General features: G+C 32.8%; 1 protein-coding gene across 3 annotated transcripts; it reads right to left on the bottom strand.

The window, feature by feature from the left end:
- Positions 1–2: 2 nt before the first annotated feature.
- On the bottom strand, positions 3–5,222 carry LOC144568189 (alpha/beta-Hydrolases superfamily protein). Of its 3 annotated transcripts, none has more exons than XM_078318459.1 (10): positions 5,148–5,222; positions 4,743–4,848; positions 4,276–4,390; positions 3,600–3,636; positions 3,072–3,141; positions 2,884–2,988; positions 1,404–1,554; positions 960–1,042; positions 718–811; positions 3–339 (listed from the first exon to the last, which is right to left on the bottom strand). In XM_078318459.1, the coding sequence occupies exons 2-10, from the start codon at positions 4,771–4,773 to the stop codon at positions 267–269; spliced, it is 759 nt and encodes a 252-aa protein (XP_078174585.1). In that variant the 5' UTR covers positions 4,774–4,848; positions 5,148–5,222; the 3' UTR covers positions 3–266. The 3 variants fall into 3 exon arrangements, with proteins under 3 accessions (XP_078174585.1, XP_078174584.1, XP_078174586.1); XM_078318458.1 differs by having other exon boundaries at positions 4,743–4,843; XM_078318460.1 differs by lacking the exon at positions 5,148–5,222 and adding an exon at positions 4,985–5,010.
- Between the last annotated feature and the right edge of the window lie 15,569 nt (positions 5,223–20,791).

Genomic DNA, 20,791 nt, shown 5'->3' with positions numbered 1-20,791 from the left:
AAGACAACCATAGCTAATTTTCTTAATCATAAATATAAATTTTAATTCAGAAATACAAAAATACAAAAATTCTACTAAAAACAAGTTTTGATTCAGAAGAAATAAACAATAATAATAGTTGTCTAAGAAACCGTGAAGAAATCAAGGTGACTGGCTACTACTTTTGTATACCCAAACCCTTACCACAATATACTCCAATCATTTATTAAAGTCTAGAACAAGCAAAAAGGATGCATTATTAAATCCTCTTTTGGCTCAAGTTTAAATCAAAGACCCAAACTTGAGGTGAGAAATTTGCACACTTCCTCCATCTCTTCTGGTACAGTGTAGTGTCCCATGCTGCATTTGTTCAGACAAAATTACATTGTAAAAAAGAGTAACTAAGTATTTGCCCACTTTCGTTTTATTTCCGACCTCACGAATGAAAACAAATCCTCCTTTCAAAAAAAGCCAACTGCCTATATATTGAATATCTATTTCTCATACAAAATGCTTGCTTGGTGTTAATATTGATTCAACTTTGGTTCAGCAAGCAAATGCAAGCACCGCAAAATTAGTAACTGCTGTTGTAAGCAATGACCTTGGTGACAAGGTTGGTATATATAAAAAGATACAATGCAAGTAAAGAAATTTATGAGGGATAAAACCATAAAAAAAAATAATAAATAAATAAAAAAACAATTATGAAGAGGAAAGAAGTTAAATTTAAATTAAGACCTGCTGTAAGACTTGAAATTGAGATTGGAAAAACCATGGGATTTCAACACATCAGCAGATTTCTCCCCATGCTTGTATTGTATCACGTCATCAGCTGTTACATTTTAAAATCCACAAAAAAAAGAAGGGACAATTATCAGATGAGTTTAACTACTAAAGAAAAGCCATTTTTTGGTGCTGGCAAATGAATGCTGCGATACTGGTTGACATAAAATTTATAACATAAATTAAAAATCACATACCTTTTCCATGACAAAGCAGAATAGGCAAGGAGGAAGCCCTTGTTGGAGCCTCAGGCGTGCTTTCTAGTTTCCCCTTCAAGGCCCTACATGCATCCAATTGAACACATCAAAATTACAAAATATAAAAACGAGCATAGGATACACAAAAGATTCCTCGAGCATGTATACCATTTTGATCCCTGCAGTTTCCAAATTCCCATTTTGCTCCTAATTGGTCACATTTCTGGTTCCATCCAAAATACCAGTCAATGTCACCCCAATTTATATTATTAACTTAAAGCAACAGTACAAACAAACTGTTATAGAGCAGAATGTTAATCGACAAAAATGGGAAGTACCAGTTATTTTCAATTATCAGGGATCAAATGTTAAAAAGGTTATTACTCTAGTAATATCTTTGCACTTTTCTCTTTAAAAAGTCAAAACATAAAGGAGGAAGAATACCTCACACACGGAAGCCAACCACTTAAACCGACAGCAACACTGAGGTTGACAGGGTAAGAATTGCCATTGTTGTATTTGCCATGAACAAAGCAAGTGGCAGAGTATAATGCCATAGCCGCACCCATGCTAAACCCACCTACTCCCAGTTTTACTGTACAGTTAAAAAAAACATAGTAAGCAGTTGACCCATGCATAAAAAGGACCAGATGATCCATTCATCATGACTTATAATCTTTTCCTTTCATAAATCAAGCAATTAAAACTGACCAGTAAGATCCATGGACAAGTTCCCAAGTTAAATTGAGGATATTTATGGCAGAATATGATTAACCTATGAGAAAAATCATTGTTGTGTGGGTCAAATCACGTATTCATATTTTCACTAAACCATTACACGAGAGCCGAACAAATAGTTGATCCATATAGAGTTATTGTCAAATTGAGATTTTAATTATTAACTATAAGTCATCCTCTGCTAATTGTGAACCATGCACCAAACTAAAATGTAAGATTCACCAAAAGATTTGTGGCATAAAATAATAAAAAAATGTCTTCAGAGACAACTAAATGTACCGGAACCATGACCTAGGAATCAGAGTTTAAGGGTAGTGTTATAGGCTTTAGGTCCTAAGGCTTTTGATTTGGGATCAAGGACGTAGGGCTTAGGACTTTGGCCCCTACGATTTATAGTGTAGGCATAATATTGTTAGTATTATTATTAGTATTATTACTATTATTATTGGTACCATTATTACTATTAGTATCACTACTACTGTTGTTGTTGTTGTTGTTGTTATTTTATTATTTTCATTACTATCTACTTTGGTTTTGTGACTACGGTTGGGTTTCATTTCTAGCCTTCCTCAACTTGTTTTGGACTAAAGGCTTTGTTGTTGTTGTTGTAGACTACTAAATGATGATATATGTCATTGCGTATTACTAAACCAACCTACTGTCACTTTGTACTGAATTTAAGAAACCATCAGAACAAGTAGATACAAGCATAAAAGGAACTTTTTCTTTTACAGGTTGCAGCCCTAATGTGCAAATAGCACTCAGCATTTTGCATTGTTATCACAATCTATTATCGTGGTTGCAAGCAAAAAAGAGCCAAAAATGACCCCAAATAATGACTGAACTGACGACACATTAACAACTAAATTGCCACTATTTTCATATTAAAGATTATTTCAGACTAGCCTATGTTAAATAAGAACCCAACATCTAAATCCATTTGACTTAATCTCTGCAGTCCAACTAAAACTAAGTTAAAAAAAAATAACTCATCGCAGTCAGGGTAAAATTGTCAACATTTAATAGCACATACCTTCTTCATCAGACTAAGTCTTAATCTAGAGGGAATATCTTATAAACGTTGTAAATTAACTTGTAAGTTGCCAGTATGACCAGTGCTCGGTGTTATTTGCAACAAAAAGTAAAACGGTTGATCTACAAAAAAAACTATAATGAAAAATCATACTGTCGGTAGGCTCTGTAGATAAGAGATTGGCAACATGTGCAGCTGACGCCTCCATTCCCTCCACATCATCAGGTGCATCCTCCGACAGATCACGCACATCAAACCCTAGATAATTCGAAATGGCATGAAATTAATAATTGCTTAGAACTAATAGCTTGAATCGAAAAAACCAAAGAGAAGATTGTTACAGGCAGTAGAAGGAAAACCGCCGAAAACTGCAACTGGTCGTGTAGGGGCAGTGGGGCATATCCACTTTATCTGCACAATTTTGATTAAATTAGACAAGAACACTGCATGGACAACAAAAAACAAGTAGCTTTTTCTGCAAAATACACCCACCATTCCAAATTTGCAGACAGAACATTTGATTTTTGGTTTTTCACAATACACCCGTTATTATGCTCGCAAGAATTTTTGTTGGAAAAGTTCATCTTTGGCCATCTTTGAATTAATAACTGTTTGTTTCGACTTTTTATTCTTAAAGTGACTGTTTCAAAGAATAACAGGAAAAGAAGGAATCTAGGAGAATGATTTAATTGGCTCCCATTTGAGGTCTACATGAAATTACTGAAATAAGGGCTAAAGTAACAAGTACATATTTCCTAACTCCATAACTTGGGTTTTGTGTCTTCTACAAATCAGGAATGCCTTTTTTAAACAAAAAAAAACAAAACAATAGAGAAAAAATATAATTAGTTTAGAAGCTACAAGCTTACATTCGGTAGAGGAAGAGTTTCCAAGAGCGTCGACCAGCTACAAGCACACAATTTAAATTAAGTTATATTAATGGATTTCTTTCTCCATTTTATGCTAGACAAAAATGTCCCAAAAAGTTGATCACATCTACCAGTTCACAAAGGAACAGTAACAACTAGCCACCTAATTTATAAATGGAAAATACAGTATAGGGAAGTTTATCTGTAATCCTCAAAACCTTGTATGACAGATATCTACAATATGAAAACCATCATGCGAATCCCAGAGCATAGAAAATATCAAAAGCCCCCCCCCCCCCCCACACACACACACACCACCTAAGCACAAAATATACAAAAAGTGCAATATCTGTAATACCATTGACTTCACCATTCTCTCCAAATCATACCAGATATACCTCTACTGCATTACTTTGTTATTTTCCTTCAGTTTTGGTCCAATCACCCCACATGTTGTATTTTTTTTTCCAGTTAATTTGAGAATAAAAGATCATTCCTTATAAACTCCGTGGTATCAGAAGGCCAAATTTTACTAAATATGTTCCAATGCACGTGGGAGGATGGAAGGACACCTCTTTCTCCATTAGATAGAAAGAGAGCCAAGGGATTTAAATTAATTGCAAAGGCGTCACCCATTAAAACATTCTTTTGAAGGGGTAAAAGAGTAATCGCATACCTGGCTCCATTATCCCCTAATCCATGGAGCCACACAATTGTCGCCAAGTGGCGCCCTTTCGGCCTCACCACATGGGTTCTTCCAAACTCAAATGGCCTTGAACTACTCTTGAGGCCTGTGCATTGAGCAGTTCATCTTATACTCTTTATTTCGTATCATCTGGTACCAGTAACCCCCACCACTAGAAACACAGTGCACCATCACTATGGAAAGCCATTTTTCTATGCAAAAATGGGGAATTGAGGTGCTTTCTATCCAATCCTTTCCAATGAGTTAATGATGTCAGTAGGGATGAATTTAATGAACTTTTATTTTTATTGGCCAGAGCTATCACTTAATATTGAAGCTTTAATAAAGAAAAAACAGTAGAGAAGAAAAAAGATAGTACCACCGCTGAGACATAAACCCATGTTTAAATTGGAAAAAGCTTGAATAAATTAGAATTGTTTGATAAGAGTAAGACAGACCAGAGCCAATGGAGCTACTTCCATAGCTCATCTCTTTCAAGCCAAGAGCAGCTCTTAAAGCCCCACCACACCACCTTAGTTTTAAAATCGACCGAATTTTACTGCGCTACAAACAAAAGCATCAGATTGGGATCTTTATAATTGAAGTGCAGGAGAGATTAAAAAAAAAAGAGCCGAATTTAGAATGATGGAGATAAAGCGAATGAGCTTTTATCCCCAAAAATTTGAGGCAGGGAATCAACCAGCAAATCAGAAAGCACCCGGCATTAGATGCTGAAAGGGATTTGATGGTGAAAGAAGAAAAAAAAAATCACAGCAGGTTAACGATCGGATTGATGAGGAGAGAAAAGGTGAAAGCTTATGCGAAATGGATTGGATTGGATATTTTTAATACAATATACAAACCTGAGATAAAATTAGTGTTTTGCTTTCTCTGATTGGGAAGAGATTTTGATTCTATTCTATAGATTAGTGAGAGGAGAGGACTAGAAAGAAATAGACTAGAGCCGCGCACCGAGAGAGAGAGAGAGAGAGAGAGAGAGAGAGAGAGAGAAATAGAAATAGAAATAAAAATAGAAATGTTGAAAATATCGAGAAGATCTCATGACATCTCTCACATCACATGACATGATGACAACAAACTATACCTCCTCTGTTATCATTTCTTCATTTCAAAATCATGCAATCACACTTTCATTTTACATTTCAAACATAACTAATGCTAAATCTCAAACAACTACAATATTTTCTAACATCGCTAACAAGGTTCAGTTCAAAACACGACTATGCTTTGGAAATTGGACATGTAATTTTTTTAAATAGTCACGATAAGTAAATAGACATGACACACAACAAATGAATTACAAATTTACAACACATAACCAACACATCTGACCAAGTTATGTCGCAACTTACATCTCATCTCGTAATCTTATATTATTCATAATTTTATACTTCTATATTACTTCACCTGAAAAAATCAAACATAACGCGCATGCACACCAACTGTGTCTGTAACATAGGTGAAAACGGTATGGATAATATCCGATTTGTATTCCATTCGAAAATTTAAATCTAGATATCTGATATCCGAATATTTATGTGAACAAGAATACTAATATAGTTTTACGTTTCAATTATTTGTAAGTAGCTATATATCATATATTTTAATATATATTATGAAAAATTTATATTATTCATCATTATAATTTAGGGCTGCAAATCAAGCCGAATCAAACTTACCCCAGTTTGAGTTTGGTTTTAATTAATTTCGAACTAAGTTTGATTTGAATTAATTTTGAATCGAATTTTTTACGAACTCAATTTCGAATCTTTTAGGAACTTTTTTACAACAAGGAAGAGTGATCGTAGTCGCCGAAAGCGAGAGGTGAAAGTCGTCTAGAGTTTTAGAACTGAGAGCGAGGGTTACGTCTTACGAGTTATGACTCATAGCTGGGCGGCCTTATGTTTTAACTTTTAGGTCATCAGTAGAAGTCAACAATTCACGTTACTTTGAGATTCGAACTAGAATAGTTTGCGAGCCTATTTCGAACGAACCAGGTCCAGTTTGAATTTGGTTTGAATTAATTTCAAACTATTTCGAATCGAATTTTTTACTAACTTTTTCGAATCAAACGTGAATCGAATCACGAACTATGAATTTTTTGTGCAACCTTATTATAATTAGATAAATATTACGAACTTCAATATTTTTTAATATTTTTTTATATTATTTTAATAAATATCCAATCTGATCCTGACCCATATTCGTATCCGTCTTATATTCGCTCTTTATCTGTATCCGAAAAATAAAAAAAAAATTATGGGTATAGTTTTTGTATCCGCTCGGTTTTCACCCCTTCTGTAACGTCAATTAAATTTGTTTCCTTTTTTGGGATAACTTGATAACAAGCTAAATATGACATTATAAATCAATAATCATTAAGAACATTCTAAATAATATAATCTTTTGGAGAAGAGGAATCTAGTTACACTCTTTTTTGGTGACACCAGATTACACTCTACATTTTTAAAGTTCAAACAGTCAATCCAAACCATTCAACATGATGGATATATTAAATTCAAAAATTCAATAGTCTGAATATAGCGATTTTGTTAAATACTTAATAAATAGTAAAAAATTCGAAAAAATATAAAATTTGATATGTAAGCATATTTTAATATATTCATTATGTTGAGCAGTTTGAATAGACTATTTGAATTTTGAAAAGTTTAAAAATATAGTGTGTAATTTGACGTTACAAAAAAGAAAAGAGTGCAAGTGAATCTTCCTTTTTTTGGAACCTTTTAAATTTAATATTTAATTTTCATATATTCCGAAACTATCTCTCGGCACTTCTCGAATGAACATGGTTTCGTTGCCAAAAAAAAAAAAAAAAAAAAACATTTATTTATAGGTAAAGCAGAATACAAGTTTCGATGAAGGATTCAGAGAACATGGACCGCGACCGCCATTTGGATTACAAAAATATAACATTTCCATTGCTCCAGGAATGCCAGCGAATCAACCTCCAATTTGAGCTTATTCTAACGTTGGGCTGATTCATTTCTCCGATACCTGTCCCCATAAATTGTCTGTACACGATAATCCAAATTATGAATAACTGTTCAATAAATAACAGACTTCGAAATAATATTCTTAGATAAATTATATATACTACTAAAATAAACATGTGGAATGTTTATATGATGATTTGAAACAAGCACAGAGGACGTATTAACAATTCATTTTGAGCTAATATAATTCGTAATTTTCCAATTTTATTTCGTTATTTTCTTGAGACAGTACTAAGGTTTCTGTTTTCTGAACCAAGAAAAACATCATGTTTATGTGTTCTCAATTTTTAATTTTTTATTCTATTCTTTGAAAAAATAATTTGTTGTTGAGTGGTCTTTGTCATTAGTTGCTTACGGAAGAGTAAGAGTGTCAATTCCTTGTGTGAATATGTGTTTCACGGTTTCAAAATTTTTTAAAGCTTTATAAAGCTTCAATATAAATTATGTTTAAAGCTTTATAAAGTAATTTTTTAAAATTTACTTTATAAAGCTTTATAAAGTAATTTTTTCTTTGTCTGTCCAACCAATCCTTACAAACTCACTACTTTCAAAATTTGAAAAGTTGGATCTACTGGTGGAGACTGGAGACACTTACCTATTTTGTAATTGTAATTACCATATAACTAAAAAAGAAAAGAAAAACAGAGAAGAATCAGTATATAACAAAGACCTGATTCAAATGGGTCTGTAAAACAGAGGTGGCACGTCAGATGCCAAATGAGCTGGTTGGCTGAATGGCAGGCAACTCCACGCCATCATTGTCCTGTTCACTTGTCAAAATATCATTTATTTCCTTGCCTTTAAACAAAATTACACTTAAACTTCACAAATTGGTTGTGCATGCTCAAGGGTAGAGTGGGAAAAATGACACGGCGGAGCCAACTCCGTCATGGAACGGCACGTAGGGATGGATCCAGAATTTTCGTCGGTGGACAAAAAAATATCGAATCGGGTTTAAATAGCTAATCGGATTTAAACCCATTAACTAATTGAGTACTCGATAAAAAAAACAATGCTTTGACTTATATTTTCCAATGCTTTGACTTGTTATTTATGATGCTTTAACTTATAATTATAGTTACTGATCATAATTCAAAATATTTACTTTAATTTTAACACTAAATTTAATCCGAATTGCAAATCAAACATCCAGAGGGGAGAAAAAAATTTCAGGGGGACAAAGTCAATTAGTATCGATTGATCGCCACTAAAACTCAAAATCCAAGGGGGCGGCTGCCCCCCTGTATAGTGCTGGGTCTGCCCCTGATGGCACGACACATGTGTCAGTTACATGCCGTGGTCATATTTTGAAACTTTGGCACGGCACGGCACGGCACGTCACGTGAAAAATCCAGTCAAGTCACAGCATGGCACGTAGTCACGTGAGTCACGTGTAATTAGGACCATTAGATAATGATTAAATGGTGAATCTTGAATAAACTAACTTAAATTATGATTAAATGGTCACACGAGTCACGTGAGACACGTTTGATCACTGCACATTTGGGCACAACGTGACCATTCACGTGCTGTGATCACTCCTTGATATTTTAGTCATGGCACGTCATAGCATGTGAAAAATTAACTTGATTACGGTACGGCACAAGACCAAAATCACGACGTGTTAGTCACGGCACGACATGTTTTTTCTACTCTGCTTAAGGGTCAAGCCAAAGATCAAAGATGCAGTTGAGTGCTCATCCTCTATGGTGCTAGTTTTTTTATTGGAACTAAAATTAAGGTTTTAGATAGTGATTATCGCTTCATCATGAAAAAACTAAAAAAATACTATAGCTAATTATAGCATTAAAAATCACAGATAGCGCTTTAGCTTTAAAGGTCCGAAAACACTATTACAACTCTATAACTAGCTATTAAGAATACTGACTAAAATACACTAAATAATTAACTATCATACTATAATCAAGAGAGAGTTTAATTGTATTTATTTCTTATACTTCGATTGTATCTTTACTTTTTAAACTCTAATAACTTAAATATTAAAATAAAACTATCATATATGATCTACATCGTTTTTTCTATGCACATATAAAATATTATGACGTTTTGACTTTATTATGATTGATATCAAGAGTTTGTAAAAATACACTAATGTGAATAATTTCTAGACGTTATTTTTAAAAAAAATTGATTGATATAAAAAACAAAATCGAAAAGTGATATTTTTCTTTGTATTTGTAGAAAAAATAATATTGTTCACATCTAATAATTTTATTTTGACAAATAAATTTTCAAATTCTTATTATTAAGAAATTACTTTGTATTTGAACCTCCCTTCTCGTTATCAATTCAGTTTGAGCCAAATAGTTAAAGTTACTGTAACTTTTATTTATACTTTTATCATACACATATATTAAATAATTATTATGTTACTAGTATCGTACATGTGCGTTGCAACGAGGACATATTATAAGAGAAGAAAAAAAAGCTTTCATAGAATTTAATGTATTTTGATAAATAGATAGACCAATAAAAATAATAATTATTCAATAATATCCACGGATGATATTAATATAGATTGGAACGAGACATTATAAGAGAGTAAATATATGTGTAAAATTCAGTATTTTATATAAAACAAGTTTGAATACTTTTAATTCATACGTACATTGATTTTGTGTGGTTTTATATTACAATAGATACTGTAATTTGTTATTTTACTACGAGGAGGGATTCAATTACACCTATTTTGGAGACACCGAATTACACTATTGATTTTCAAAGTTTTCAAAGTTCAAATAGTCAATCCAAAATTCCAAACCGTTAAACATAATGGATGTGTTAAAATGTGCTTGCAGATCAAATTTTATATTTTTTGAATTTTTTTCACCATTTATTAAGTATTTAACAAAATCGCTATATTTAGACCATTGAATTTTTGTACTCATCTTAATAAATAGTAAAAAAAATTCAAAAAAAAATGTAAAATTTGACCTGAAAGCACATTTTAACCTATCCATTATGTTGAACGGTTTGGATCGACTGTTTGGACTTTGAAAATATAGAGTGTAATTTGGTGTCACCAAAAAAATGTGTAATTGCATCCCTCATCTACTATATTATCAATTATAGTATTGTGCATGAAAATTTGTATAGTTTTTGTATTGATGTAGATATGCTATCCTTAGTGCTATTTTGCATGGATATGTATTTTTTTTAGATAGAAAGATGGAGATCTAGCTTACCAACTTCCATTTAATTGTCTATAAAGTACCTCCCATCCGGGTTTCGAACCAAAGATCTCCACACGGAGAATGTTGCTCTTTGCCACTAGATCAAAAGATAATTTTCGTGTAGATATGTATCCTTATTACTATTAATGCGAATATGTAATCCTTATTGTTACTACGTGTGCATCCATAACTAGCATGTAACGAAATAAAAAAAAAATGCAATGATTATTTTTAAATGACATATTAAAAATACAAATAAATCAGAACCAATAAAAAAAGATGAGTATCTGATAATCAAATAAGGAGTGTTAGAAATTTTAAAAAAAAATTAGAGAAATTATGACATCTACATGTGACTAGTGTATGTGCCGAGTACATGTCTAAATAAATTTGAACTTTTGCACGTAGAAAACATTAAAAGGATGCATAGAACAATAAAGAAAAAAAGACATATTGTTTGATGGTAAGAATGATAATTAATTTGAAATTTCATCTTTTAATCACAACCGTGACTCATAAACGAGGACATCTTTTTATGTTTAATATAAAAATGGAGATTTATATGCTAGTGCAAAAGGCATAGTTGAAAGGGTTAGATATGCAAAAGACAAAGGTCAACTCTGCAACTAGTTTAGTGGGCAATTTGTACTAAAAAGATTTAAAAAAGCAGGAGAGCAGGAGAGCTGGAGAGCGCACCATGCATGGCCATTGGCCGCATGGGACAAACCTTTTTTTTATTCCAGGTTTTGGACCAATAACCAGTGTAGTACTGTGTGCCTAGCTGGCTAACTGTCGCTTTTTGCCGAAGGCTGCATTATCTGTAGTTCTGTACTACCATTTCTGTAGGCTTCCAAGGAGACATGACAATAAACGGGCCGGGTCGGTCTTGGCCCGGACCGAACCGATTCCATCTGTAGCTACAAGCCTAACCTCTGGAAGCGAGAGCAGGCCTTCATGTTGGTTCACCAGTTCTCCTTCTTATAAAGGCCCATTAAGGACCCAATAGAATATTTTATATAATAAATAATTAATTTAACCACAATTCCGCGTTCACCAGCTGCCTACCTCAAGAGTCAAGATGGCAAGATACGAAGAAAGTTCCCCCAAGTGCTCGCTATTATCACTCCATTTATTCATTAAACTGGAGACCAGAATAATATTAGTGATTTAATCGTTGTACATGATATGATCTATTGGTTGATCACAGACCTCTCCTGTTATTATTTTGAACTGCAGAGGTGAGAAGCTATTTAGACCTTTCCCTCGCTCTCAATCTCAATTTCCAATCGCAAATTCCAAACCCAATCAATCAACCGACGACTCTATCTCTCTCTTCCTCTTCCTCCTCCTCTAATCACCACGTGGCGTCACGAGATGAACCGGACGTCAGGTGGTGAACGAGCGAAGCACGTGAGGTCCCGTCCGTCGGTGAGTCTAGATCGGCTGCCTACGTGGGACCCACATTCCGACGTCGGGAAGAGGGAGGCACGCCGGGAGAGGTTGTCTGCTGACGCTGTCCATGTCATCCCTCTCGTCATCACTCTCTGTCTCGCTCTTCTCTGGTTCTTCTCTCTCTGGTATGAATCGTCATATACTCTCTTTTCAATTAAACTCATTGATATCTTGGCCTCAAACAAAGTATGATTTAATTACAGAAATCGGAGCTAATTAATGCAAAGTAGAGTTTAATTGGGTATAGTTCACGATTGACCTCACAAAATCAGGCTTAATTAGGATTCATCAACACTTCAATTTTAAATATCGTATGCTGGTAGGTTCAGTAATTGCTCATTAGTATATAGTAGCCAAATTTAATCTTGCTAGACAATGCATGTTGTGTGCTACATGTTCAGAGATAACAATAATCAAGAAACTGAATAATGTTCTTGTTTTTTTTTTTTTTTTTTATGCCAGAAACAAGACCTGAGAAATGAAGTGGTGAAGACAGATCAAATAACAAAAACAGTGTTTGTTTTGATTGTGTATACAAATAACATTTTTAATCTTTTCAAGAAATTCAATTTGTTTATAACATTTAACCAAAGTAAAAAGGTATGAAGTATAGATGGTACACAGTTTTGTTATATTTTGTTTTCTGTGATTTGTGAAGACATGTTACTATGTAATGAGGAACAGAGTAAAATAATAACTACAGGCTCTTGTGTTTCATTCATAGATTTTTTTTGCATCAGTATTTACTTTTATCTAAATCTTTTAATTTTATTCATTGAATTCTTGCATCTTTTAATTACAACAGTCAATGACACTGATGAGGACAATTTAATTTAAGAAAGCAATGTAAGAGAGAAATTTTTTTTGTTTATCAAATCTAACAATTAGGCAATTGGGCAATTGGAAGCAGAGACGAAAAGGAGAGGTTATAATAGCTTTTTCTTTGTCTGATAGCAAGTATGATTGTGGCTTAAGGGAACTTGCAGGATAAAAAAAATGATTGGCAAAGACATATCAACCCCCCTTCCTCAAGTATTAGACTGTGATTTGTGCTCTTCTCTGATGGGCATTACACTTTGATAGTTGTGAAAACTCAGAAATTCACAGAGTTTGCAGTTTTGACTTGTAAACTCAAAATTGAAATTATGCAATAAATCACAATTTGCATATTGGGCAGAAATTCAAATTTTCATGCGTGTATAGGTAGGTGGTTGTTGATGTTTTGAATTGTATATTGTATGGATTTTCTGTTATACTTTGCCTAATATGCAGTATATACTATGCTTTGAATGAGTTGACAAATCTGCCATATAGTTTAACATTTTAGTGTCCATTGCATTTACGAATCAATTTTTTCTTGTACCGCTTTCGTTTATCAGAGAGTTAACGGTCCTATTGCGTGGCTGCAGCTCTGAGTTGCAGTAGGTAACTAAAAATCAAGAATTGTCACTACGGTGGCTGAAATTATATCTAATCTCATCTGTTTGTTGGGAAAAAAAATGAAAAACTAATTCGTACAAGTGACTTAACTGAGTCCCATATCTCAGTTTTTTTCCCTTCCAAACTCTGAAAATCCAAAACCACATCTCAGATCAATTAGTGCACCGTTGGATTAACACATATGCTGATACAGGTATATTCATTAGTGCCCTCATAGATTAATTGCTGGTACTATATCACCTCACTGAAATCACTGAAGCACCATGTATCAGCAGCGTATCTCTGTTGAAGCTCCGGTGAATCCTCTAACTCTGGTCAGAAACTAATACTGTAAAAAAAAAAAAAAAAAAGTTTTAGTAGCAAAAGAGAATGATCCATAGTTGTGAGTTGTAACTGTCAAGCGCGCTATTCAATTGTTTTCATTCAATATTAATTTGCTTGTTTTGTCAGGTTTGGGCTTTAACGGCCACAACTCTTATTGGGCCTGGCTTCAAAAGCTGACAAAAAAAAAACTAATTCTAATTAATCTCGACATCATAATACTTGTTTCTCCCTTTATGACATTAATAGCTGATTGAGATCTGTGAACATATCTAAAATGAAAATTGAAAGATCAAAGACTGAACATTTGTATTTTTTTTTGCTTTCTTGGTATTATATACCGCGTACCTTACTGTCATGTAGCTCTGGTTAAGCATTGATGATTAGCAACGAAATTATTTTAAACTCGGCTCAATTATAGATGAAGCCCGTTGAAAGTTCAAACTTTGAATTTAAGTTTAGAAGTATACCATGCATCTCTTTCCGCAAAAATAAACAAATTAATTAAATTTGTTTTCAAGTGATTTAGGTGAGCGGATGAGGATGATTACCTGAATTTTGTCCTCATGTGGGCGTAATCTCTCCAATAATTGGTTATCAAATTAAACATCACAATTAAGTATAGTTTAACAAATGCATTATTTAAACTAGTCAATCTTTAGTTATGTTAAGTGGGACTGTGGGAGCCTCAGCCAGCTGCTAGCTTATTTCCAGGTCTACTTAAGTTGTTTGGTAGTTGTACATGTAATTCTCCCTTGTCATGTTTTTGTTTTCCAGCCTCTTTGAATGTTCAGTAGAACTAGCTAGCTAGGGTGTTCTTAAGTTCACCAAGCTACTTGCTGAACTAAAGTCTAAATCCGTCAAATCGGTTTTAAATGACGAATTCGAACGTTGAAACCCGCCTACCTTACAAGTGAAAATTTTAAACATTCGAAATTAATTTAGTATAAAGTCAAGCGGTCAAAATTAGATTGTTAATAAATTAATTTTGCATTCATTTTTTAATGTTTTTTGACCACTTGACTCTCTACAAAATTAATTTCAAAATTAATTTTTTTTTATATGTAGACGTATCACTCGTAAAGTAAGTGAGTTTCAACGTTTCAGATTCGTCATTTAAAGCCAATTTGATTAGTTTTAGACTTGAGTTCATCAAGAGGCTTAATGAACTTAAGAACACCCTAGTTCTACTCTTGAATGTTTTCATTTATTGAAAAGGGGTAAATGTTGTTTATGCTGCCTAATTGAAACGTACAACTAGCTGATTTGTACCAGTAGATATAGGTTACAGCTGCTTGAACTGGAACTAGGTAGGCCTGTGATATGAGGCGGTATATGCAGGGTCCGGATCCCCTAAAGTAACCCAATCTTTGGGTTTTGAATTGGGACCGTCCGATTCGAATCCAACACTTGAGATTGCTTCACGATTTGAATTTATCTCTCGGGATGTGTGCGCTCCACTTCAGATGGATTATCACAGATTCGAATCGGATGGTCCCGATTTAAAACCCAAAGATTGAATTACTTCACTGGATCTGAACTCGTATATGCATGGCAGGCCTTGCCATACACTACCACATAACGGCCGGTTACACTACTACATAACGGTTTTACAGCTTTTAAAACATTTATACCATTAATATAGCAAACTTTTATACAAAACTTTCATGCCATTAAATATTATTCAAAAGTAGGCCATCTGTACCAGCATGTCTGATACTGTGTTTGTGTTAGCTAGGTTACATTGTGCCTTTAATTAATTAGTTTCTGTTTATTTATACCACAGCCATTCTGTAGTCTACATAAAATATATATATATATATATATATATATCCCAGCAGAAAGGATATGTTCTTATCTTATTTTATGTGAATGGAACATTTTGGAATTTGGAGAGTAAATAACCCTGGAAGCATTCCAACTACCTTTGATCGGTTCAGTGCAGTAATGAAAGCACACAAATTTAAATGAAAATGATGAAATAGAACAAAAAAAAAAACTACTGTCCAGGTCAGAGATTCTGAACTGAGCATGTTGGTTTTTACCTTGGTCAAATGCAAAATTCAAAACAAGTTTCAGTGGTAGCACAAGCTACAGTAGTCTGACCTTCTCTGCAATTTTACTCAGCATAAGGCATCAGAAATGTACCAATCCCACTCCCTGCCATGACTGCTCTAGAATTAATTCTCTTACAATGCTTATGTGCCCTCTACTGTGCATGATTGTTAGCATTTAATGAGCAAAGGAGCATTTAATGATGAACAAGAGTACCAACAGCAACAGAAACAGGATTCTCCCTCCGGTTTTATCCCCTTATCTCTCTCTCTCATCCTATTCATTCATTCATTCATTGTTTATTTCATGGATTTGGTAGTAAACAGCAACAACACTTGTCTTTCTCATATTCTCATGTGCATTCTTCTTCTCATATATATATATATATATATATATATATATATATATATATATATATATATATATATATATATATATATATATGATCTTATCATTTGTTTAGCTGTTACATATTCCATCATCTGTTGATCAATAGGAACCTACCTATACTATACTTTCTTCCTTATCCATTCAGATAATACATGCATGGCAACCCCTCTTAATTTGTACATATTCACATTCCTCTTTAATATTGAATAGTGTACCGAATTTTTTTTTTTTTTTAATTATGCCTTCTAGTTATTAATTACCTACCAGTCTTTCAAAATTAAAATTATTTTTTACCATCATCTCACCTACAACAAAAACTTGATTGTTGGTTATTTTCCTTCTAAAACCATCCTTGTTAATTAAAACTGACTTAAAAGTGAGGGATGGCATGCAGCATATATGGTTGTCCTATTTTGGAAATTAGGAGGAAGTGGCATGATTTTAGAACTATATATATATATATATATATATATATATATAGGCTGTGGCTAATTTGTTGCCGGCAGCATTTTTGTCGGCGGTGCTGCCACCGTTTTTTTTTATTTTGTGATGTCCAAACAACAAATCCAAACCGTTAGATGTTTAATCTATATTATAATCTAGTTGGAGACCAAATTTTACATTTTTTGGAATTTTTTTACTATTTATTAAGCTGGTTTGAAAACCGCTGATTTCAATGCTGCAGAAATTTACTGAAATCAGCGGTTTTCAAACCAGCTTAATAAATAGTAAAAAAATTCCAAAAAATGTAAAATTTGGTCTCCAAGTAGATTATAATATAAATTAAACATCTAACGGTTTGAATTTGTTGTTTGGATATCACAAAATAAAAAAAAGGCGACAGCACCTCCGGCTAAAATGCTGCCGGCAGCAAATTAGCCGGACCCTATATATATATATATATATAGAGGTTGGCTAAGATCAAAGTGGTAGTTCCTGAGCTTTGGTGCTACCAATTCGTTTTTCAATTTTGCAAAGTTCAAAACGTCGATCCGAACCGTTCAAGTTGTTCTCCATATTAAATTGTGCTTGGAGACCAAATTTTATATTTTTCTGAATTTTTTTACTATTTATTAAGCCATTTTGAAAATCGCTGATCCAACGGTGGCTTAACAAAACAGAAAAATCAGAAGCCACCGTTGGATCAGCTGTTTTCAAAGTGGCTTAATAAATAGTAAACAAATTCAAAAAAATGTAAAATTTGGTCTCCAAGCACAATTTAATATGGAGAACAACTTGAACGGTTCGGATCGACGTTTTGAACTTTGCAAAATTGAAAAACGAATTGGTAGCACCAAAGCTCAGGAACTACCACTTTGATCTTAGCCAACCTCTATATATATATATATAGGGTCTGTCTAAATTGCTGCTGGCAGCATTTCAGCAGAGGTGCTGCCGGGGCTATATTTAGCCGTGTGATGTCCAAACAACAAATCAAAACCGTTAGATGTTTAATCTATATTATAATATACTCGGAGACCAAATTTTACATTTTTTTTACTATATATTAAGCTGGTTTGAAAACCACTGATTTCAATGCTGCAGAAATTTACTGAAAGAAATTAGCGGTTTTCAAACCAGCTTAATATATAGTAAAAAAATTCCAAAAAATGTAAAATTTGATCTCTCTTGCTACCCACAAATTTTACAATTCAAAAAAACCCGACCAATAAAAAAACACTGATATAAAAAATCAAGAGAATTCATTTAATACTCTCTCTTGCTAGTTGCTACCCACAAATATTTTATTTTATTTTTTTAAGTGAGTCACAAATCACAATTGCTTGTTATTTAAAAGCAAATAGACTTCCTCCACGTACATAAGCAGCCAAAAGAAGCTAGCACTAAAGAATTAAGCCATTAAGGTTATGGCGCACAAGCCCAGGCATGGAAGAGAAGAGAACGGTTGCCATACGAAACCATATTAATTAATTATACAAATAAAGAATTTTCAATTTTCTAGGGAAGCAAGCAACTCTACTAAAACTAAAGTGACAAGTATGCAAAGGACCTAGCTAGGCTAGGTACATATCTTATAGTTTTTTAATTCCTTCAATTTTTTAGCAATGCTATGAGCCTATGGCCCTATGCACAATGCACCCAACCTTTTTATTCTTATGTGATAGATCGCTCTTTATTAATTATATTGGTTGGAATTTTTATTATGTTTAAGTCAATGCAGTATTGCAGTGTCACTTTAATTCTATATATATATGATATATAGATCACTGTTTATATTGGTTGAAATTTCTATTATGGTATATAACTATAACTATATATATATATATAGAGAGGGGTTCAAATGTCTTCATTTTTTGCGCCTCCATCATGTCTCCATTTTTTAAAACTTTAATAACTCAAAATTTAAAACTTAAAAGTCAAAATAAAACCGTTAGATGTGATCTATATTATTTTCTCTATCTGCTCATAAAAAATTATCATATTTCAAATTTGTTTTTATGTAAATCAATAACTTCAAAAATCAACGTCTAGAAATCATCCACATTAGTGCACTTTTTACAAGCTCTTGATGACAATCAAAATAAAATTGAAATGCCATAATTTTTTGCACGTGCATAAATAAAATGATGTAGATCATATCCAACGGTTTTATTTTAACTTTTAAGTTTTAAATTTTGAATTATTAAAGTTTTAAAAAATGAAGACATGGTGGAGACACAAAAAATGAAGGCATTTGAACCCTCCTCATATATATATATAGTACGGCCAACGCGCTTCCTCTAGCATATTAACAATATGCTTCCGATCTCTAAAATCTATCGAATCGGCTTCAAATGACAAATCTAAACCGTTCAAACCAATGTCCTTAATGAGAGCTTCGTTTCCATATAAAAAAAATTTAAGTTTCGAATTTATTTACTATCAAGTCAAGCGGTCAAAAGATGAAGGATTTTATGCGCATTTTAATGCACTATTTTGGTCATTTTTTTGACCACTTGACTTGATAGTAAATAAATTCGAAACTTAATTTTTTTTTATATGAAAACAAAGCTCTCATTAAGGACATTGGTTTGAACGGTTTAGATTTGTAATTTGAAGCCGATTCGATAGATTTTAGAGACCGGAAGCATATTGTTAATATGCTAGAGGAAGCGCGTTAGCCGTACTATATATATATATATATATAGAGAGAGAGAGAGAGAGAGAGAGTGGCTAATATCAAAACGTTTGCACCAATTTTCTCGTGCAACCGAGTCAGTTTTCGATTTTTAAAGTCCAAATGATAAATCTAAACGGTTAGATGTGTTCTCCATATTAAAATGTTCTTGGAGACCAAATTTTACATTTTTTGAAATTTTTTTACTATTTATTAAGCCACTTTGAAAATCGCTGATCCAACAGTGGCTGTTTGGAACAGTAAAATCAAAAGCCACCGTTGGATCAGCGATTTTCAAAGTGGCTTAATAAATAGTAAAAAAATTCCAAAAAATGTAAAATTTGGTCTCCAAGCACATTTTAATATGGAGAATACATCTAACAGTTTAGATTTATCATTTAGACTTTAAAAATCAGAAACTGACTCGGTTGCACGGGAGGGTTGGTGCAAACATTTTGATATTAGCCACTCTCTCTCTCTCTCTCTCTCTATATATATATAGAGGTTGGCTAAGATCAAAGTGGTAGTTCTTGAGCTTTGGTGCTACCAATTCGTTTTTTAATTTTTAAAGTTCAAAACATCGATCCGAACCGTTCAAGTTGTTCTCCATATTAAATTGTGCTTGGAGACCAAATTTTATATTTTTCTGAATTTTTTTACTATTTATCAAGCTTCTAAATAGCGTTTATAGCGGTGTAGCGGGGAGACAAAAAAAAAGCTTTAACGAATAGCGGAGCTATAGCGAAAGCTATTATAAATAGCGAAAGCTATTATAAATAGCGTTTTTTTATTTCAAAAATTATATTTTATATTTCTACTAATAGTAAAAAGAGTGATGCTTCTATGGACATAAGGGCCTATTTGTAAAATGAATATATTTTTATTTTCAAAGTTCAAACAGCCGATCCGAACCGTTCATCTTGTTCTCCATATTAATATATCTTTGGAGACCAAATTTTACATTTTTCTGAATTTATTTACTATTTATTAAGATGGGTATAAAAAATATCAAATTCAGACCATTGAATTTTGTACCCATCTTAATAAATAGTAAAAAAAATCAGAAAAATGTAAAATTTGGTCTCCAAGCACATATTAATATGGAGAACAAGATGAACGGTTCGGATCGACTGTTTGAACTTTAAAAATAAAAATATGTTCATTTTACAAATAGGTCCTTATGTCCATAGAAGGCTTTGCCTAGTAAAAATGTCTCAAGAAAAAAAATATCAAATTAATTAAGAAGTTCTAATATTATTCATATTAAACCAATACAAAGTTCAAATTGTCATTCAAAATATCCCTAATTCAAAAACTATCGATATATTTTATATTCAAAATATACCACTACCATATATTAATGCATGATACAAAATTTAATTGATATAGCGGTATAGCCCGCACATGTTCCATTGTATTGATATAGCTTAATAAAGTAAAAAAAAACCAATCTAGATATTAAGGCCCATTAAAATTGCAAAATCATGTTTTCAGAAAAAAAA

This window comes from Carex rostrata, chromosome 17 (assembly GCF_964058835.1).
Source record: "Carex rostrata chromosome 17, lpCarRost1.2, whole genome shotgun sequence".
NCBI classification, from domain to species: Eukaryota; Viridiplantae; Streptophyta; class Magnoliopsida; order Poales; family Cyperaceae; genus Carex; species Carex rostrata.
Note: the sequence above shows the minus strand (reverse complement) of the source record. Positions and strands in the feature narration are given on the sequence as shown.